The sequence below is a fragment of the Pongo abelii genome, chromosome 11 (assembly GCF_028885655.2).
Source record: "Pongo abelii isolate AG06213 chromosome 11, NHGRI_mPonAbe1-v2.0_pri, whole genome shotgun sequence".
NCBI lineage: Eukaryota > Metazoa > Chordata > Mammalia > Primates > Hominidae > Pongo > Pongo abelii.
In genome coordinates this window covers 82,077,559-82,101,173 of record NC_071996.2, presented here as the reverse complement: position 1 = coordinate 82,101,173, position 23,615 = coordinate 82,077,559, and the positions used below count along the sequence as shown (strand labels likewise).

Here is a 23,615-nt window from a genome sequence, read left to right as displayed (position 1 = left end):
AACTCCAAGGTACTGAATTCATTTGTTCATCTTGCAGCCTGTGTGCTTTTTTTTTTTTTAATCCATTAACTATCTTAATGGAATTCTACCTTAAACTTTTAAAATATCTGTCATCAGTTGGTGGCTTCTATCAGTTGTATTTTGTCAAATGTGTAGATAAGGAGGAGATGAACAAGGCAAAGGCTTAAGTCTTCTGCAGCACACCAGTTTACATACATACAGGTTTGCAGTGTGGTTTTTCCCCCTTTTGTCTGCTGTAGAGCCCCCTGAGCTTTTCAGCTTCATTTCTCACAAGACTGCACAATTGGAAGAAAGTAGGTACTCTGACTGATGCCCATTAATTTCTTATTATTTAGAAAGTGGAAAGATAAAGCAGAGAATGATTTCAGAATTCCTTATCAAAGTGAGCTAACTTGGTTTAATGAGTGTTAAAAAGTAATATGGGCATTGCTTTGTTTTTTGGAATAATAATGAGATGTTAGACAAGGTGCTTGTGAATACAGGAAAGAATATGACCTATAATAATGAGATGTTGTACAAGGTGCTTGTGAATACAGGAAAGAATATGACCATCAGTCCTTTCACTGCATGCATCTGTTTAGTGCAATATTAAGTATAAAAAGGAAAAATTCATTGTATTAGTTGGCAAGCAGTATTCTTCAGAGACCTCAGAAAGCACAAAGTGCAATTCTATTGAAATTGTGGCCTTGGTGACCTGAGAACTTTTTTCAAGTTTTGGGGCTTCTTTGCTATTCTGGAAGGCTTATTTCAGAAGATGTCAATAGGTATCAGTGAGCCTAATGAGTCCTCCCTGATAAATGGCATGGATTTAGAAATTCACAGGTCCTGGGGAGTGTGGAATAGAATTCATGACCCTGGCCTCATTATCTGAGCTTACTTCTTACAACTATTACCTTTCCATTGCATTTTCCACCTGAAGCCCTAGCCTCACTTTTACAGTGTTCTTGGTTGTTAAAGTCAATAAGAAAAGGGTAGTATTTTGCACATGTAAGCATTAAGGTCCCAATCACATAAATCACTTGCTTAAGATGACTCAATCAGTCAAAAATGGAATTAGGAATAACCAGGTTTTTCTGGCTGAAAGGCCAGGAAGTTTTGTTAGCATCCTAAATACTGTTATCTCAAATCTTAGTAAATGACATCACCCACCATTTATCAAGTGCTCATGCTAAAACCATGGTAATGAGACTTGATTCCTCTCTTTATTTAATGTCCCACACCTAATGAATAAGTCTAGTTGGTTCTACCTGCAAAGATATTCTGAAACCACTGCTCAATTCTCTACCACTACCACCTTTGTCTAAGCGATCATCAGCTCTCTCATGGGCAATTGCAGTCATTTCTTGACTGATCTCCTCATGTTTATCCTTTCACAGTCTATTCTCCACACAGGAGGCAAAATGATATTATGAAGACAGGAATCAGATCATCTCTCTCCCCTACTCAGTAATCATACTTATGTTACATCCAAATTTCTCTCATGCTCTACCAGGCTGTATGTGATCTGGTGCCTCCAACTCCTCCACCTCACATCCTGCAATCAGACCCCAGTCTCACTGACTTTCTTGTCCTTGTTTGTTCCCGCTTCAAGGTTTTTAGACTTACTATGCTTTCTTCCTGGAACACTCTTTCTCCCAGAACTCCTATTATTTCATTCATGTATCTGTTAAATATTGTAATTGCCTAACAGGTTCATCTTGCTTGCTGCACAGATAAAACCAATCCACTGAGAGCAGTATTGTGGTAGGAAAAGTTTAATAGTTGCAGGGCTAGACGAGTGAGAGGATGGGAATAATTACTCAAATCAGCTGCCCTGAAAGCTTGGAGGTTAGAGTTTTTCAAGGATGGTTTCATGGGCAGGGGGCTAGGGAATGGGGAATGCTGATTGTTTGGGAGTGAAATCATAGAGGTATGGAAAACTGTCTTCGTGTGCTGAGTCAGCCTCTGAGTCAGGACCACAGGACTGGTTGAGTCATGAGTCATGGGTCTGAGTGGAGTCAGTCAGTTGAAAAGTCTGAAAAACATCTCAAAAGACCAATCTTAGGTTCTACAATAGTGATGTTGTCTATAAGAAAGACTGGGAAAGTCACAAATCTTGTAACTTGTGGCCACAGGACTACTGAGCAGTAAGGGATTGTAGAAAAGCAAGCTAAGAAACAATGGCTGGTTATCGTTTAACTATACCTATATCTTATCAGAATTCAGGCCCCTTTAATACTCTTAATCTTATCACCTTTCAGTAGATTTACAAAACAAGGCAGGGAGGGTCAGTTTTAGGGAGGAACTATTATCATCCTTGCTTCAAAGTTAAACTGTAAACTAAATTCCTGCCATGGTTAGCTTGGCCTACACCCAGGACTGAGTGAGGACAGCCAGCCTGTAAGAATAGACGCAAGATGGAGTCAGCCATGTTAGATATCTCTGACTGTCTTAATCTTTGCAAAGGTTTCAATATCACCTCTTCAGATAGGCCTGAGCTGACTCTTTACCATGACCAGCTTTATTTTTCTTCTTAGTGCACTTACTACTACTATGAGACATTATATATATATAATATATATATATATATAAAATATATATATATAATATATATATAAAATATATATATAATATATATATAAAATATATATATAATATATATATATAAAATATATATATAATATATATATAAAATATATATAATATATATATAAAATATATTATATATATATATAAAATATATATATATATAAAATATATATATATATATATTTTTTTTTTTTTTTTTTTGAGACAGTCTTACTCTGTTGCCCAGGCTGGAGTGCAGTGGCAAGATCTCGGCTCACTGCAACCTCTGCCTCCCAGGTTCAAGCAATCCTCTTGCCTCAGCCCCCCTAGTAGCTGGGATTACAGGCACGTGCCACCATGCTCGGCTAATTTTTGTATTTTTAGTAGAGACAGGGTTTCACCATGTTAGCCAGGCTGGTCTTGAACTCCTGACCTCAGGTGATCCACCTGCCTCGGCCTCCCAAAGTGCTGGGATTACAGGCGTGAGCCACCATGCCTGGCCACTATATATATTTTTTACAAATATAATTTATATATAGTTTTATATATGCTTTGAATATATGTGCTTTGATATTTATTACATATAATAAAATAGTTTATGCATTTATTATAATGCACATTTTTTAATAAATATACTTATATATAAATTAAGATTTACATTTAAATTAATTAAAATACATTTGTATATATAAAACCACACACACACACACACACACACACACACACACACACACACTTATTTTCTCTCTCCCCCACTAGATGATTAATTCCACTGAGTCAGAGACTTGGTATTTTTACTGCTAACTTCCATGCCTGATATAGTGTATAGCACATAATAGGTGCTCAATCAGTAGTTGTTGAATGGATGGATGTTTATTTCCTTAGGACAAATTTCTAGAGGGAGACTTTCTTGGTGAAATGATATTAACTTCATATATTGTTTAACAACAGTTATACTACTTTTCCACTCCACCAAGCACAGATGCCTATATTGTATCTGCCCCACTCATTGTAATTTCTAAACCTTTGCCACCTCTCAGAGGCAGAAAATGATACTTCTTAGTGGCCTTAATTCAACCAACTTAATAAACCAAGACATACATTATCAAAAACAAAAATGCAAAGAAATTTTTATCTCATATAGGGAATCAGAGACCTCCTTTTGAGTGTCCATTAATTCTTCTGGGAATCAGAGAAGACCTGAAAATTAAGACAAAACAACACCTATGCAAAATTTTTCTTAAAGGAAACTTTTGAAGACTATTGTCATTTGCTTTCTTAGGTACATGCAAACTTGCAACTATAGGGGAGGAAAAAATAATTTTCTCTCCTTCTGAGTTCTTGGTTGGGACTGATCCCTGTAACAAAAGACAGATTAACATGAAAACAAAGAAGTTTATTAACATGTATACCTCATGTATTGATGGGAGGTACCCAGAGAAATGAGTAAATCTCCAAAAGGTGACTTTGAATTCAGGCTTAAATACGATCTTAAGCTATAACAAATAAGGGTGTAGGGAGGCCAGTTATGAGGAAGTAACTAGGAAAAACACAGTAAACAAGGGTAAGGTTTGTTAAGTGGATGTAAATCAGTGCCTTCTCCATTTACTAAGAGTGTCTAGAGGCTAGAGTCATTCCTTCTTTTCTTGGTAGAGTGAGGGAGACACCCCAACAGATAAGAGGTTTTTTTAATAGATATATACTTCTCTTACAAAAGAGTAACCTCTACTCTGTTTTCAGAGCTTCTGTGGCTGCTACAAGGCTGGCATACTCTAGGCCTGCTACACAACCATTAAAGAATCACATCAAAGCAGACTTATTTATCTGGTTCTCTACAAAATGTGCCTGTAATATTCTGTATTAGTCCGTTTTCATGCTGCTGATAAAGGCAATTTATAAATGAAAGAGATTTAATGGACTTACAGTTCCACATGGCTGGAGAGGCCTCACAATCATGGCAGAAGGCAAGGAGGAGCAAGTCATGTCTTACATGGATGTCAGCAGGCAAAGAGAGAGCTTGTGCAGGGAAACTCTCCCTTATATAACCATCAGATCTCGTGAGACTTATTCACTATCATGAGAACAGCATGAGGAAGACCTGCCCGTGTGATTCAATTTCCTCCCACTAGGTCCCTCCCACAACACATGGGAATTCAAGATGAGATTGGGTGGTGACACAGCCAAACCATATCATATGGTATGCTTTCTATGGCATCATGTAACTTAGATATACAAAGATATTACCATCCATTCACCTTTAGTCAACATGACAAACATTCAAGAAGGTATTTCTAAAACTAAGCATTCTTAGTCTAATATTCCTTAAAACAGAAGAGCAATAAGAGCACTGGCTCAGGGTTCAGGAAGCCTTTGTTTGAATCCATGCTCTATCATTTATTGAACGACTACAGGCAAGTTGCTTATTCTATTTAAGCCTTGGGGCTTTGTCTTTTTAAACAATTGAGGTTATCATAAGACAACATTTAGAGAGTGAAAAGCATGCCACAACCTGGAAGATGACTTGTGATGTGTATATCTGACAAAGGACTCCTGTTCAGGCTATATTTAAAGAATTCCTATAAATCAATAATGAAAAAGCTAACAACCCAGTTTTAAAAATGGGCTAAAGATATGAACAAACGCTCACAAAATATACAATTGGCCAATAAAGAATGAAAAGGAGCTCATTATCACTAGCTGTTGGGGAAATACAAATTAAAACCACAATAAGATACCACCACGTCTCCACTAGAATGGCTAAAATCAAAAGGACTGACAATACTGATACCATGGATTAGACAAGATGTGAAACAATTGAAATTGTCATATATTGCTGATAGAAATATACGTTGGTACAATCAGTTTGGAAGACTGTTTTCAGAATCTACTAAAGCTAGATATGAATATCTTGTGGCCCAATAATTCTACTATGTGTATATACATAACAAAAATGAGTATTTATGTCTACCAAAAAACACTTAAAAGAATGTACATAGTAGAATTATTCAAAATGGCCAAAAACTGAAAACATTTTAAATTTTCATCAGTAGCAAAATAAATAAATAAATCGTGGCATACTCATACAATGGGATACTACCCAGCAGTGAAAAAATATCCTTCTATCTATAATAATACAGATGAATCTTACAGACATAATGTTGAGTGAAAGAAGCCAGACACAAAAGAAATATATTGTGTGATTTCCTTATATGAAGCTCAAAAATAGATAAAACTGATCTAGGTTAATAGAGGTGGTTATCTTTGGGGGAAATCTCAACTGGTAGGGGTTCAAGGGAGCTTCTAGGGTGGTGAAAACACTCTATATCATCAGGTGTATTGTATTTACATGAATGTATACCTACATTAAAATGTATTAAATTTATATATTTTACAGTACATGCTATATCTCAATTAAAAGGAAAAGAAAAAAATTTAAAAGTACAGATAGTAACAGTTTCTATCTCATTATAGTGTTTGAAAAATAAATTAGATAATGACTATAAATTCTTAAAATAGTGCTTGGTCTATAGTGAGTGCTCAATTACTATGAGTGGTTGATTTGTGATTATTATTATTACATTTACCATTATTGTAAGATATAATAGCCTGGAACAGCCATTAGGCTAGTATTTTTGCTCTGCATAAAGCAAATTTTCAAATAATGACTGCAATACTGATTTCAGCTTTTAAGAAGAATGTTTCAACCAACTTAACATTATTAGGTTTGTATAAAGGAAGTTTATTATTATAAAGTTTTTTACTTTAGTGTACAATGTTTTAACGCTTAAAACTGTATTTAAGATTTTTGTTTCCTTTCAGAGTAATAAAAATTTTTTAAATTATGTTGAGGTACAAAGCATCATTAATCTTACAAAACAATATTCATCTGTTTTAGTGGTAAAATAAATACCAATCAAATTAACAATGAGACACCATATTATGTCTGTTGGATTGGTAAAGGCAATAGATAAATAGGCTGATAAAGGTACAGGGAAGCCACGATCTTTTATGACACTCCTAAGAGTATTCATTTGTATGACCATTCTGGAAGGCAATTTGGTATATGCATCAAAAGCTCAGAAATGTACACGATTTTTGTCCCAGCAATTTTTCTTCAAAGTTCATGTCCTGAGGAAATTATCAGATGAGTTTTCAGAGATGTCTGCATATAATGCTGTTTATATAACTGGTTTATTGAATATATGAATTCAATGAGGTACAAACATGATAGCCTATACAGCCATGTGTTGCTTAACAATGCAGATACATTCCGAGACATGCATTTTTAGGCTATTTTGTCGTTGTGCAAACATCATTCAGTGTATAGTACTCACACAAATCTCGGCAGTCCAGCCTACTACAGGCCTAAGCTAAATAGTTAGTATTAGTTCCTTCTCACATTGTTAATAAAGACATACCCGAGACTGGATAATTTTTTTTTTTTTTTTTTTTTTGAGATGCAGTCTCGCTCTATCTCCCAGTGGCACGATCTTGGCTCACTGCAACCTCTGCCTCCTGGGTTGAAGAGATTCTCCTGCCTCAGCCTCCCAAGTAGCTGGGATTACAGGCATGCACAAACATGCCTAGCTAATTTTTTTGTATTTTTAGTAGAGACGGGATTTCATCACGTTGGCCAGGCTGGTCTCATACTGACCTCAAGTGATCTGCCTGCCTCAGCCTCCCAAAGTATTGGGATTACAGGTGTGAGCCACTGCGCCTGGCTGAGACTAGGTAATTTATAAACGAAAGAGGTTTATTTGATTCGCAGCTCAGCATGGCTGGGGAGGCCTCAGGAAACTTACCACCATGGTGGATGGGGAAACAAACATGCCCTTCTTCACATGGTGGCAGCAAGGAGATGTGCCGAGCAAAAGGGGGAAAAACTCTTATGAAACCATCAGATCTCATGAGAACTCACTCACAATCATGAGAACCAGCAGCATGGAGGTAATCATGCCCCCATGATTCAATTACCTCCCACCGGCTCCAGCCCATGATATATGGAGATTATGGGAACTATAATTCAAGATGAGATCTGGGTGGGGACACAGCCAAACCATATGAACTATTTAGCTCCTACGCTACACACCTATATAACAGGCTACTGTACTAAATACTGTAGGCAATTGCAACACAACAATAAGCATTTGTATATCTAAACATAGGAAAGGTACCATAAAAATATTGTATAAAAGATAAAAAAAATGGCATACTTGTATAGAGCATTTACCATGAATGGAACTTGTAGAAGTGGAAGTTTCTGTGGGTGAGTCAGTGAGTGAGTGGTGAATGTGAAGGCCCAGGACATTCCTATACACTTACTGTACTAGGATATTACTGTAGACTTTATAAGCACTATATGCTTAGGCTACACTAAATTTATTTTTAGAAAATTTCTTTCTTCAGCAATAAATTAACCTCAGCTTAATGTAACCTTTTTACTTTATAAACTTTAAATGTTTTTAAACTTTTGACTTTTTTGTAATAACACTTAGCTTAAAACATAAACACACCGTAGAGTGCTACAAAAATTCTTTATATTCTTATTCTCTAAGCTCTTTTCTATCTTTAAATTTATTTATTTATTTAACTTTTTACACTCTTTTATTAAAGACTATGACACAAACACCCATATTAGCCTAGGCCTACACAGGGTCAGAATCATTAATGTTACTGTCCTCCACTTCCACATCTTAACCCACTGGAAGGTCTTCAGGCACAATTACACATGTGGAGCTGTCATAAATGATAACAAAGCCTTCTTCTAGAATACCTCTTGAAGAACTGCCTGAGGCCATTTTACAGATAACTTTAATTTTTTTTATAAATGGAAGGAGTACACTCTAAAATAATTATTATAAAAAGCATAGTATAGTAAATATATAAACTAGTAACACAGTCATTTATTATTATCAAGTATTATATACCTTACATAATTGTGTGTGCTATACTTTTATATGACTGGTAGCACAATAGGTCTGTTCACACCAGAATCACCATAAGCACATGAGTAACGTGTTACACTACAACATCATGACAGCTACCACATCTCTAGGCAATAGGAATTTTTCAGCTCCATTATCATCTTATGGGACCACCATTGTATATACAGTCTATCATTGACTGAAATGTCATTATGTGACACATGACTGTACACTCTATTGAATCTCCTTTTCTCATTCCTCAAAGACATTGTCAGATATCAGAAAGTCTGCTCCTATTTGAGACTTTAGGCTCTTATCCAATTGAACACTCCCTTTTTTCTGGCTCAGGTTGAACCATGAAAAGGGGCATGGTCTGCTCTTTCTTCCGTGTTCCATGCTTTCTGATTCTTGCTCTTTCCATTGTTAGGGATAAGAGGAGGAATTAGAGGAGAAAAAGGGGCAAATCCGTTTGTACTTAATGACAATTATGGTTGTCCTCTGAATGGCAGATGTCCAGATGCTGTCTGACTCTCTCAGGGACAATGTGTGAATTCTTCATAAGGCTTGTTCCCTGACCTCTTACAACCCTTCCTCAGCTTGTGCCACTAAAGGTCCACACTTCAGCCTCTTGCTGCCAAGGTCCTAGTGATCAGACTTCTTATGTTGGGCACTAACAACATGATTTGAGCCAGGCCACCTTTCAAATCATCCTATTGGCCGAAAGAAATCTTACTCAACCTTGTTATGCCAAACTGAGATTATAGGTTCTTCTCCTTCTTACCTTTCTTGCTCCAACACAATCTCCCTCCAACCACAAGTGAGGAACAAATTGCCAAGACCTGCAGTAGTCTAACTAGGGAATGAAATCCCAGTGTCTCCTTCTTACCTGCATTTCTAGCTTTATTAGTTTGGGATTCAGAAGCTCCCAACCAGACCAGAAATTCATGACTCTAGTGAGTCCTCCAATCTTCAGACTACTTTATAAGGCCTGGACAGGTGGGTGATAGGGTGCTGGTAGCTGGACCAGTTCTACTAAATTTTATAAATCCTGCAGGACTGTGTTGGGGGTTTCTGAGGAACTTTCTCTAACTTGCTGTAATACTAAATACCAGTTGCTTTCAATTCTCAGTTGTGTCCTTCATTGAGGCCACAGAAGTCTCGTTCAGTATCCTTTTAACATTAACAAAAGTGCAAACCAGAGATAACCAAAATATCAAAAGAAGATTGCTGAATATAGTACATTCATATAAATAAATATCATTTGGTGTTAGAAATCTTAATCCAGTTCTGCATTTATTGACATGGAAAATGTTCTTGATTTATTCCTAAGTGAAAAATATTAGTTACAGGACAGTATGTTTCTGTATATTCATATTTGCTATTATGTAAAAAAAGTATAGAGTAATATATACCAAAATATCATAATGCTAGGTCAAAACTATTGCCTGTGATCCAAATATTGCCTGCCACCTATTTTCATAAGTAAAATTTTACTGGATCACAGCCATGCCAGTGGCTGCTTTCCTGCTACAAAGCAGAGTTGAGTAGTTACAACAGGGACAGTATAGCCACAAAGCTTAATGTGTCTTCTGGGGCTGTACAGAAAAAGTTTACCAACTTTTATTCTAGATGATAGAATCATGAGTAATTTTAATAATTTAAAATTTTTGTCTGACTTCATTTTTTAAGTTTTCTGCAGTGAGCATAAATTTATTGTATAAAATATGTATCTGTTATTAAACCACTGAATTCTGATTAGAAATCTTATTACATAAATAAAATTAAACTCAAAAGCAAATCTTACAAGTCAAATAATAAAAATTTGATTACGGCTTTCAAAGTTCTCATTCAAAATATAAGACCTACGTTGTAGGTAGAATATTAATTTTTTATTGTTTTTAAAATTAAGACCTATGTATGGACATGACTCTTCCATATGCCAAGAGGATTGGTTTCTCAAAACTTCTTTTTAGAGCTTCTGGTATGTTCTTTTTATCTTAGCATATTAGTCTTCTGAGGCTGTGTTTGAGTAATATAGTGCTAAGTTTGATGAACAAGGTGGATTAATTTGAGTAAAGATTTTGGAGTAAGAAATAAGGGTGATACATTTTGAAGACTGGTTTTCTTTACATGGCTTATGAAGTGGACATAAAAGGAGTATCAAAGAAAAGAGTTTTCAAGCATTTGGAGCTTTGGAAAATAAATGAATCAGTATGGAACTTCCCAAGGACACTACTTTGAAGAAATAAATTCACTTGGATGCATAAATTATGGATATTTGTTACAACGAACAATTCTGATGTAGCTAAGCAAATTTTCCTTCAAAATCCTGTAGGATAAAGCCTTATAAATGTGTTTGAGTAATCAAGAAATAATTAGGACAGTTAGAAAACCTGCTAATTAACAAGAGGTGAGGGAATACTTGAAAATGGAATTCATCTTAACCAGAAGTTCCAGATGACATGCATCTTTATTAAGAGAAACAGAAGTAAACAGTACATTAATTAAACTTTCAAATACACAAAGAGGCTTTTAAAATACCAGTAAGGAATGAGGAATAATACAATGGATTTTCATAAAAATATCAAGCAATTAAGATGAGAAATAATAAAATTAGGCTTTGAAGTTTATACATTTGCATATTGAGAAAGAATGCAACTATTCAAATATATAAATATATCAGTGACTTTTCAAATTTTAGGATCTGTTTTATTGACTAGATAGTATCTATCCAATAACAGAATTTCCTAAATAGGGTAAAATCATTTACACATTTCCAAAGTCAACATTTTTCCTTAATATTCTCAAAGATTAAGACTCTGGCCTATCTGAGAAAAAAAATTTAAAACGTAATTTATCTGAATTTTAGACCATGTAAGTGTTAAACATACTATACATCTCAATTTTAAAAGGAAAGTGTCTGCCCTTAGTATATATTTTAATAGTTTTAAGATATTCTCTGCCTTCTGGCTCAATTGACGTCTATAATAATATCTCCCATTATACTTGTTGCCAACTCTATGCTCAACTACCAGGTATTTACCAAGAAAACCCCAAGATTTCTAATACCTAGGTATTTCCTTATGTTTCTGCTTCCAACCATTCACTTCCCACACATTTTCTTTTTTTTTTTTTAATTATACTTTAAGTTTTAGGGTACATGTGCACAACGTGCAGGTTAGTTACATATGTATACATGTGCCATGAACCCAGTAACTCATCATTTAACATTAGGTATATCTCCAAATGCTATCCCTCCCCCCTCCCCCCACCCCACAACAGGCCCTGGTGTGTGATGTTCCCCTGCCTGTGTCCATGTGTTCTCATTGTTCAATTCCCACCTATGAGTAAGAACATGCGGTGTTTGGTTTTTTGTCCTTGCGATAGTTTGCTGAGAATGATGGTTTCCAATTTCATCCATGTCCCTACAAAGGACATGAACTCGTCACTTTTTATGGCTGCATAGTATTCCATGGTGTATATGTGCCACATTTTCTTAATCAAGTCTATCATTGTTGGACATTTAGGTTGGTTCCAAGTCTTTGCTATTGTGAATAGTGCCGCAATAAATATGCATATGTCTTTATAGCAGCATGATTTATAATCCTTTGGGTATATACCCAGTAATGGGATGGCTGGGTCAAATGGTATTTCTAGTTCTAGATCCCTGAGGAATCGCCATACTGATTTCCACAATGGTTGAACTAGTTTACAGTCCCACCAACAGTGTAAAAGTGTTCCTATTTCTCCACATCCTCTCCAGCACCTGTTGTTTCCTGACTTTTTAATGATTGCCATTCTAACTGGTGGGAGATGGTATCTCATTGTGGTTTTGATTTGCATTTCTCTGATGGCCAGTGATGATGAGCATTTTTTCATGTGTCTTTTGGCTGCATAAATGTCTTCTTTTGAGAAGTGTCTGTTCATATCCTTCATGCGCTTTTTGATGGGGTTGTTTGTTTTTTTCTTGTAAATTTGTTGGAGTTCATTGTAGATTCTGGATATTAGCCCTTTGTCAGATGAGTAGGTTGCAAAAATTTTCTCCCATTCTGTAGGTTGCCTGTTCACTCTGATGGTAGTTTCTTTTGCTGTGCAGAAGCTCTTTAGTTTAATTAGATCCCATTTGTCAAATTTGGCTTTTGTTGCCATTGCTTTTGGTGTTTTAGACATGAAGTCCTTGCCCATGCCTATGTCCTGAATGGTATTGCCTAGGTTTTCTTCTAGGGTTTTTATGGTTTTAGGTCTAACATTTAAGTCTTTAATCCATCTTGAATTAATTTTTGTATAAGGTGTAAGGAAGGGATCCAGTTTCAGCTTTCTACATATGGCTAGCCAGTTTTCCCAGCACCATTTATTAAATAGGGAATAATTTCCCCATTTCTTGTTTTTGTCAGGTTTGTCAAAGATCAGATGGTTGTAGATATGTGGCATTATTTCTGAGGGCTGTGTTCTGTTCCATTGGTCTATATCTCTGTTTTGGTACCAGTACCATGCTGTTTTGGTTACTGTAGCCTTGTAGTATAGTTTGAAGTCAGGTAGCATGATGCCTCCAGCTTTGTTCTTTTGGCTTAGGATTGACTTGACTTAGCAACCCAGGCTCTTTTTTGGTTCCATATGAACTTTAAAGTAGTTTTTTCCAATTCTGTGAAGAAAGTCATTGGTAGCTCGATGGGGATGGCATTGAATCTATAAATTACCTTGGGCAGTATGGCCATTTTCACGGTATTGATTCTTCCTACCCATGAGCATGGAATGTTCTTCCATTTGTTTGTATCCTCTTTTATTTCCTTGAGCAGTGGTTTGTAGTTCTCCTTGAAGAGGTCCTTCACATCCCTTGTAAGTTGGATTCCTAGGTATTTTATTCTCTTTGAAGCAATTGTGAATGGGAGTTCACTCATGATTTGGCTCTCTGTTTGTCTGTTATTGATGTATAAGAATGCTTGTGATTTTTGCACATTGATTTTGTATCCTGAGACTTTGCTGAAGTTGCCTATCAGCTTAAGGAGATTTTGGGCTGAGACGATGGCCTTCCCACTCATTTTCAATCCTATTCTATGCTTATCCAAATCTGACCTTCAAAACCTTAAAAATGCCACTTCTTTAATGAAAAATGTCTCATTCTTCCCAAGCAGAAGTAATGATTTTCTGCTCTATGCTCTCATGCCTCTTACCAGTTTCTGTTGTAAATTAGAGATCTTTGAATGACTGTCTCATTTCCTCCTGCTATACTGTAATTTTCTTATAGTCCATACTTACTTTATTTACTATTCTCTTTAGTGTCTAGCACATTGTCAGCAATTAACATATTGTTAATATGTACTTGTTAATTCATAAATTACCCCTTTGAAAAAAGATATGAAAAGGAAATCATTTTCTTAAAGAAATAGGAACATAGAGAAAACATATAATTTTATACATCTTCTCAATATAACCTAAATCAAATGATTGTTGAACAGGATAGATATTTTCACTTATGCTAAATAAATATACCTTAAAAACTAACCTACAATTGTAAAACAAAGCAACTGTTATTTCACATCTAGGGTGACTGCTGTGTACTTTTATATCACTAGTGATATATTAAGTCCTCCTTTTGTGCTGAAATATTAGTGTACCACAGACTGATCAGTTAGAGAAAACATCATGCACATTTATGCCACTTATTAATCTGTGGGACATTATTTAATTTTGAAAAGGCTCAGTTTCCTCATCTTTAAGGTAGGAATAATCATTTTGAGCCTTACCTATTTCACAAGTTTTCTGTGAGAGCTAATAAGACAATGTAAGTGATAGCACTTTGTAAACTGTAAAGTTCTATATAAATGTAAGGGTTTATGAGGGACATTAATATAAGGGACATTATTAGTAATATGAGAGAATGCTGTCAATGGCTGAAACAGATCAGATTCTTTTAGATCGAATTCATATGAAATGCTTGAAGCAAGGAAAGATTTTAGTATGTAATAACTTTAATTTTCATCATAAGAAACTGAGTAATTCCAAATATTAAGATTACTGAATTATTTTGCTTTATGAGTTTTGTAAGATTGCAAATTCAATCTGAGGGATCCTTATAGGTGAGAGGGTTCCAGGCCTAAAATATTCTCCAATCTAATTTGCTGACTATTACCAACTAGGAAGAATGATTTTATGTCCTTCTCTCACACTATAGAGGTCAGTTTAATAAAAGTCTAAGACCTTTTCCATCATATTTTATGTCATCCTGAAGTTTTAGTACACTCACTGAAAGGGAATATGGAATGTGCAACCTAAGGATAAAAAAAGATCTCAGCATTCATGTATTCTAAGTAACACCCAGATTTGGAATCCCTCCATAGCACCCTCTGGCTGTGTCTAGTCTCAACCTGAATGGATCCAACTCAAAAAAAAAAAAGGATGGAAATCAACTGCTGATTCCTAAATCAGTTTGGCTTTTCTTTATATAATATTTTAGTAGAAATATGATCTCCCATCATTTGCAATGTGTTCTAAAGCTTAGGTTTACCCATATACAGAACCTTGTAACATACACACAGAAACACACATCACATTGCTGTTGCCTAGTCTTTCCTTACCTCTTAGTCTTCTAGGCCAATGGTATACAATTCCAAATTAGCTAGGGCAATTAGCAAATATATTCTCAGATTTAATTCCCTTTCTCTCTTTATAAGAGTTAATCAGCATATCTATAGACATTTTCTAAGAGTACCAGCTCTACTAGGATTAAATGTGTGATAGATTTTGCTGTTGCTTACAAAGCCCCAGTTTCTTTCCCAAAGGCGTCACTGAACAGAGCCTGTCTTGAATAGCAAATGAACTTCAATGAGTTAGATTCTGTTAAAGTCACTCTGACTCTCATAGCCTGCACATGGGCCTTGAGGATTATAAGCATTTAGTAGCTACATGATCAAACTGCCAAAATGTCTTTAAATGACTTGGCTAATCTTCATATTGTGCTTATGGTTAATGTCATTATTTAAAACTTTTGATTTAGACTGGTGGTAATTAATAAGGGTAATGAATGGAATCTTGGTCTCTTATATTTTGGATAAATTGCATTGCCATCCACAGAGCAGCAAAAACTTAACTAATCATAATCAAAATTAACCATGTTTCTTCTATCCCACAATCCAAAGTTAAAATTTTAACTTGGTATAAAAATCAAAGTTTAACTTATCTCTCTCATAATTAAACATAAGTAGTCAAATGAAACTAACATGGCCTAATGGCTTCTTTCATGTTACCTTCATATCATGTAATTGTATCAGAGGGTAGGTGGTTTTGTTTAATAATAAAGATTTCCTTGTAGAGTAATTTATGACTCAAGGATGTCAGACAGAAAGTTACCTGCTCCAAATGGGAGAACAAAGTCATTTTTCATAAGTCATCCTTATCTTGGGATGACCTAATATGGAAACTGATGGCATAATGTTCTGTTTGATTTAAATATAGAGGTTGATTTAACCTCTATAAACTGAAATCTATGCTGCAATAAAAACTTCACGTAAGAATCAAATTTCTATTTTTAATTCATCTGTGGTGATTTATCTTTGTTTATATGATATATGAGGCTTCAATAAGATCTCTCTGTGTTTCTCTTAGAAGATAAAGGGAAGTCAAAAGCCAGCAGTTCCAGTCAGCCATCAAGTTCTGAAAGTGGCTCATTTCTCCTCAAATCTGGCACAACACCCCTACCACCTGGAGCAGCCACTTCTCCCTCCAAGAGCACAAATGGAGCTCCCGGTACTGTTGTTGAATCAGAAGAAGAAAAAGCCAAAAAATTACTTTATTGTTCACTATGCAAAGTGGCTGTGAACTCCCTGTCACAGCTAGAGGCACACAACACAGGTTAGCTGCTATCTTTTGCGTTTAAATGATGTTTATAACAAAACCCAACTTTTCCCATCAGAATACCATATCTTTTGTTGTTCAGACCTTAGGTTTGTTCAATGCTTCTCTATTTTTTTGATTCGAAGGAGTGGTTTTAGAAAAGTATGATCATATGACTTTGGAACTAGCAAGACAAAAGCAGCTTGGAGATCAAACTTGTCCTATTCTTTATTTTCTTAAAAACATCTAATACTGTCCAAAACTCATTTTGATGAAGTGACAGAGAGGAAGATAAATATTTATGCACAATGTTCACTACAATACACTTAAAAGAGAAAAAAATGGAAACAACCTAAAGCCCACCAGTAGGGAAATACTGAATATAGTAACCCAATATGATATATGTTAATCAGCCATTAAAACGTAATGATCAGAAAATATGTACATGATTTGCTATGTGAAATTTTCAGGATATTTAATTAGTATGATCCCCATTTTGAAAACTGCTTTTAGTACCTTAAAAAAAAGAATCTGACAAGAAATACCCTAAAATGGTAATAGTGGTTACCTCTGAGTAGTGAAAATATGAGTCATCTTTATTTTCTTATGTTTTTCTGTATTTTCTTTATTATATACTCTTACATTTTTCCATTTTTTACAATAACGTGTTAAATTTAAAATCAGCATTAAAGTGATCATTTTTAAAAAAGCATTGGGAATTTTAGCCTGCAGGTAAACTTCTCAAGGATAAGAAAACAAAGAGCTTTATATAATTCTTGGATAGCTATTTAATATATGTCTCTTTCTGTCTTAGGATCTAAACACAAGACCATGGTTGAAGCTCGTAATGGGGCTGGTCCAATTAAATCCTATCCTAGACCTGGATCAAGATTAAAGATGCAGAATGGCAGTAAGGGGTCAGGACTACAGAACAAGACATTTCATTGTGAAATCTGTGATGTTCATGTTAATTCAGAAATTCAACTCAAACAGGTAACGTATCCTGAATTAGTAAACATTATTGTTTTAGGTCACCACTTGACTGTGTATCTTCTCATCTATAAATGGTTTTTACCGTGCTCACAGTTAAGTTGACTAACTTTTGTAGGATGCAGACAATACGCAACATATAGGTGCTACGTGGAAGAAAAAGTCAGCATGAAATATTTGAGCATCTACTGTTACTATATGTCAGGTTCCAGGCTAGATGTTAGAGAGATAGGAACAGTAGTCACTGGAGCCTACAGTTGAGCAGGAGCTTCTGGTAAGGTAAGATGTTAAGCCTGTCTTCCAAAGGCTCAAAATCTGATTAGAGAGAGAGAGACTCACCAGTAACGGTGGTAATACCAGGCAAAATCTGATAAGGGCTATAGAGAACAGGAGAGGGACAGAGGGGCACTACAATTGAGGGAGGACTAAGTCTTAATTTAGAAATCATAATGATTTTACCCACACTGTCGTGGAACTATGGACCTAGAGTTGGCAATGGAGAAAATAGCTACCTAGAAATACGTCTTACATGGAATAAGACTCACATTTCAATCCAGCTAATGCATCAAACTTTTTTCAGCACATTTCTAGCCGAAGGCATAAAGATCGAGTTGCAGGGAAACCACTGAAGCCAAAATACAGCCCTTACAACAAACTCCAGCGGAGCCCGAGTATTCTAGCAGTAAGTTTACCTCACCTGCTCACCTGTTTTGTGGGGCAGCCTTGCTGGGTTGGGCAGCCACTGTGGGCAAGGAGGGCATAGAGTCTAATGGTCATGAAAGGTTTCGAATTTAAATAGCCCTCATAGACAGAAGTTTTAGAATGAACTGCTTAGTTCCTGCTATAGGACAACTTACTTAGAAAACAGAAACTGGACATAGGCATAGGCAAGGACTTCATGTCTAAAACACCAAAAGCAATGGCAACAAAAGCCAAAATTGACAAATGGGATCTAATTAAACTAAAGAGCTTCTGCACAGCAAAAGAAACTAACATCAGAGTGAACAGGCAACCTACAAAATGGGAGAAAATTTTCGCAACCTACTCATCTGATAAAGAGCTAATATCCAGAATCTACAATGAACTCCAATAAATTTACAAGAAAAAAACAAACAACCCCATCAAAAAGTGCGTGAAGGATATGAACAGACACTTCTCAAAAGAAGACATTTATGCAGCCAACAATCACATGAAAAAATGCTCATCATCACTGGCCATCAGAGAAATGCAAATCAAGACCACAGTGAGATACCATCTCACACCAGTTAGAATGGCAATCATTAAAAAGTCAGGAAACAACAGGTGCTGGAGAGGATGTGGAGAAATAGGAACACTTTTACACTGTTGGTGGGACTGTAAACTAGTTCAACCATTGTGGAAGTCAGTGTGGCGATTCCTCAGGGATCTAGAACTAGAAATACCATTTGACCCAGCCATCCCATTACTGGGTATATACCCAAAGGACTATAAATCATGCTGCTATAAAGACACATGCACACGTATGTTTATTGCAGCACTATTCACAATAGCAAAGACTTGGAACCAACCCAAATGTCCAACAATGATAGACTGGATTAAGAAAATGTGGCACATATACACCATGGAATACTATGCAGCCATAAAAAATGATGAGTTCATGTCCTTTGTAGGGACGTGGATGAAATTGGAAATCATCATTCTCAGTAAACTATCGCAAGGACAAAAAACCAAACACCACATGTTCTCACTCATAGATGGGAATTGAACAATGAGAACACATGGACACAGGAAGGGGATCATCACACTCTGGGGACTGTTGTGGGGTGGGGGGAGGGGGGAGAGATAGCATTAGGAGATATACCTAATGCTAAATGACGAGTTAATGGGTGCAGCACACCAGCGTGGCACATGTATACATATGTAACTAACCTGCACATTGTGCACATGTACTCTAAAACTTAAAGTATAATAATAATAAAAAAAAGAGCTAATATTTTACTCTTTACCAAGTTGTTTTCAAAAGACTATCCTCTTTAGCATATAAAGTAAAGGCTCAAGAACAAGGACAAGTGATGCCTAAGGAATCCTGGAATGTTGAACCTGGAAAGAGGGATTTCTTTCATAAAACAAAAATCCATCCATTTAATGTAATATCCTCATGCTTTCTGTTTTTTTATTATTATTATTTGGCATGAGAAGGTAAAGCGGTGTCTGTATCGTGTGCTCTATCCATTCTAGCAGGCATGTTGGTAATTAGCCTGTCAATATGTGCTATTTTCAGTGTCTTTGCAAAAACACCTAGGGACTCCAGCAATAAGTGTCATATAAATACCAAGATGGATAGATTTCACAATCTCCCTGGGACTGGGCCCAGTGCAGTGTTCAGTCTGAGGATGAAGCTGAGCTTGTCCAGCTGGAGGCAATTCTGAGATTACCTTCCAGCTTCTCCAAAGCCTCTGTCTGATGCTGCAAGCAGGTGTTACCTGCATTAAGCAAATCCAGCTTGCAATGCTCCTCCTGATTGCAAGAGAGAGAAATTAAGGATTGATTTCTTCACAGGAGGATTCCATCCTGGCATTCCGTTAAATAGAAAGTTTCTACCCACTTACAATCATTCTCAACAACAGAAATTTGATTTAGCTGTGATTTTCAAGGACTACTCATTAAGTAGCCAGTGATAGAGGTGTGAACTGACTGTTTTCTTGACTCTTCAGGGTCCCTAAAGTCCTGAACTCATTACCTAACCTCAATGCAGCTTATCTAAGAGAAGGGAAGGATCACACATATTCTCAAAAAACAAAACAAAACTCTCTAGGTCTCATCATGGTTTAAGACAAGCCTGAATTTTGAATTGAACTTCATCATCTAAGCAGGAAACTTCTGGGCATGTTTTTTTTCCTGGTGAGCAGCAGCATACAATAGCATTAGAATTTATTCAGAGGCCTTTCCCTGTGCCCTAGCACACAGGAGCAAAGACCACCAAATAAAAGAAAGCTATGCCATGAGCCACTGAAACCAGCATTGTGAAAATAATCATTTCCTTCCTGACTTTTTAATGATTGCCATTCTAACTGGTGTGAGATGGTATCTCATTGTGGTTTTGATTTGTATTTCTCTGATGGCCAGTGATGGTGAGCATTTTTTCATGTGTCTTTTGGCTGCATAAATGTCTTCTTTTGAGAAGTGTCTGTTCATATCCTTTGCCCACTTTTTGATGGGGTTGTTTGTTTTTTTCTTGTAAATTTGTTGGAGTTCATTGTAGATTCTGGATATTAGCTCTTTGTCAGATGAGTAGGTTGCGAAAATTTTCTCCCATTTTGTAGAGAAATAGGAACACTTTTACACTGTTGGTGGGACTGTAAACTAGTTCAACCATTGTGGAAGTCAGTGTGGCGATTCCTCAGGGATCTAGAACTAGAAATACCATTTGACCCAGCCATCCCATTACTGGGTATATACCCAAAGGACTATAAATCATGCTGCTATAAAGACACATGCACACGTATGTTCATTGCGGCACTATTCACAATAGCAAAGACTTGGAACCAACCCAAATGTCCAACAATGATAGACTGGATTAAGAAAATGTGGCACATATACACCATGGAATACTATGCAGCCATAAAAAATGATGAGTTCATGTCCTTTGTAGGGACATGGATGAAATTGGAAATCATCATTCTCAGTAAACTATCGCAAGAACAAAAAACCAAACACCGCATATTCTCACTCATAGGTGGGAATTGAACAATGAGAACACATGGACACAGGAAGGGGATCATCACACTCTGGGGACTGTTGTGGGGTGGGGGGAGGGGGGAGGGATAGCATTGGGAGATATACCTAATGTTAAATGACGAGTTAATGGGTGCAGCACACCAGCATGGCACATGTATACATATGTGACTAACCTGCACATTGTGCACATGTACCCTAAAACTTAAAGTATAATAATAAAAAATAAAAAGAAAGAAAAGAAAAGAATTATTTCTTGACTTCTGAGAGTGAAGATTTTCAAAATTTAAGACTTCTTAATGTTTGTGTTTTGCTTATGAAAAGATGCCTGTGGTGCTGTTATTCAAAAACAGTATCTCCACCCCATTCCTGGTTTTCTCCCTCCCTTAGGCAAAACTTGCGTTCCAGAAAGATATGATGAAGCCTTTGGCCCCAGCCTTCCTGTCCTCACCTCTGGCAGCGGCGGCAGCCGTGTCCTCTGCGCTGTCACTCCCACCCCGGCCCTCTGCCTCGCTCTTCCAGGCTCCAGCCATTCCTCCAGCTCTTCTGAGGCCTGGGCATGGGCCCATCCGCGCCACTCCTGCCTCCATCCTCTTTGCTCCGTACTAACGTCTGCAAACCCCAAGACGTTTGAGGCCAGTAGGAAGTTGAGAAAGAAAGCCACAAGGATTCAGCAATTTAAGCAGTTTGTGTTGCAGTACCCCCATTCACCCACAATATGCAGCCCACCATCCAGCTCCCCAATTCCAAAGAGAAACACATCACTAGATTCACGAGGGCTTTTAGAGACTGCTCCTACAATTTAGGAATCTGAGCAGCAAGGCTTTATCTCCCTATTTCCTCCCCCACCCTACCCCGTTCAATTTGTGTATCTCAGATATTTGATTTCTTGAACATGTATTGGTCAGAAAGAAAAAGAAAGAAAATCATTCTCTATTTTTCCATGGGTATGATCTGGCTTAAAACAATATGGAATATTTTCCTGACAGACTTGAAAACTAGGATCTTCCTCAGATGTCTGTAAATAACTCTGGTATCCAACTGGGTGTATTCTAGTGTGGAACAAAAAACAATGAACACAAGTGCTTACTTGTGGATACTATCTTACCAATGGATCACAAAGTTTTCTTTTTGGTGTACTGTTGTTGACAGGGATTGTGTACCGTTTTGACCCAAGTACTGTTGTATCCTGTGTAGTACTAGATCTGTATCTCTTGTCTGAATTAAACATTTTTAGTTGCTGTGTAAATGTTAGGAAGCAAAGTAGCTTTGAATTTTCTCTTTAAGAGAAAAAAGATAAAATAATGTATTTTCTTTATTTCACATTTTATTTGGAGATATTTAAATGAAATAGAAAGCCATATAACATAGCTATAATTACTACCTGTTTGCTATTTTTGTTTAACTTATTTTGTAGCTTCCTCACTGGTTTGTGTTGCTAAGCAAACGTATACAAACAGAAAAAGAGCTTCCTAAATTGCACATTTTTGCACCTCTTGTGCATTCTGCAAGAAGACAATGAATCCATGTATTTCTATATAAGTATCTTCTTCATTTTTAACCTGTTTTCATTTGTAATGATGCTACATAATTTTGTGGCTCCCTAATGCAATAATGTACAGAAGATAAAAAAATTTATAATTGAACAAGTTGTCTTTCTGTTCACTGAATATATTGCAGGTCATGCTCCCATGCGCCCGTTTCTAAACCGATATCAACAAGACTGGAATGTTCGTGATATCAGGGGCAAGAGTTATCATAAAACAATAAAACAGAGTGGACTCTTTTAGAGCATCTATATCTGCAACCTGTAAATGGTAAAATGTCTGTGTATTTTTTTAAATGTACCTTTTCAATAAAAGTACAAAAAATAAAATCTGTTTGTATTTTCAATGGTTTTTTCTCCTGAGACATCTCCAATTTGAAATCATCTGATGAAAGATTTTTAGTAAGTGCAAAGATTGCTTCTTACATAGCATTTTTAGCTCTTGTTTGCAGCATATTTATTTGTCATGTTTATTCATTACTGTTCACAGCATCTGCATGAGGTGAAATTTTACTGCCATTTTCTCTCTGAATCTCTAAGAAGTTGGGCCAAAGTTGTTGAGTTACCCAAAATCACAGTAGCAGCCTGCAAAAAACTTTGGACTCGGATTTTTTTTAACTTACTGTGGGTCCTCTAAATCTCTAGTTCATCTTTTATTGGTGTCCATGGCATTTATGATCTCTTTTCAGAGAATTTTATTCCACTTCTCCTTTGCCTTCTCCAATCAGCACATCCTTCTTTTCTTCCACCTCATTCTGTTGCTTTTAAGTATAAAGATCAATATATCACTGTTTGTTCTGGTAAATTATTGCTGCTTACAAGACTGCTCTAAAACTTAGTAGCTTAAAATAATAGCCATTTGATAACTAGTTATATCAGAATTTCATGGGTCAAGAATTCCAGCAGGGTTTGGCTGGGCTGTTCTTCTCTTCCCGGTGGCATCAGTAGAGTACCTTTGTTAGTATTCGGCTCTCAGGCGGGCTGGGCTGGAGGGCCCAGGATGACTTCACTCATATGTCTGCCCAGTCAAAAATGACTGGAAG

General features: G+C 36.4%; 1 protein-coding gene across 9 annotated transcripts in view; it reads left to right on the top strand.

The window, feature by feature from the left end:
• The window catches only part of ZNF385B (zinc finger protein 385B), a 420,524-nt gene extending 397,622 nt beyond the window's left edge, over nucleotides 1-22,902 (top strand). For all 9 annotated transcript variants that reach the window (XM_002812641.4, XM_024243898.2, XM_063712903.1 and 6 more), the window contains 4 exons: nucleotides 16,095-16,340; nucleotides 17,137-17,315; nucleotides 17,893-17,994; nucleotides 21,417-22,902. In XM_002812641.4, the coding sequence (XP_002812687.1) occupies nucleotides 16,095-16,340; nucleotides 17,137-17,315; nucleotides 17,893-17,994; nucleotides 21,417-21,635 (746 nt within the window). In that variant the 3' untranslated portion in view covers nucleotides 21,636-22,902. The remainder of the gene's footprint in view (nucleotides 1-16,094; nucleotides 16,341-17,136; nucleotides 17,316-17,892; nucleotides 17,995-21,416) is intronic.
• The last annotated feature ends 713 nt before the right edge of the window (nucleotides 22,903-23,615 follow it).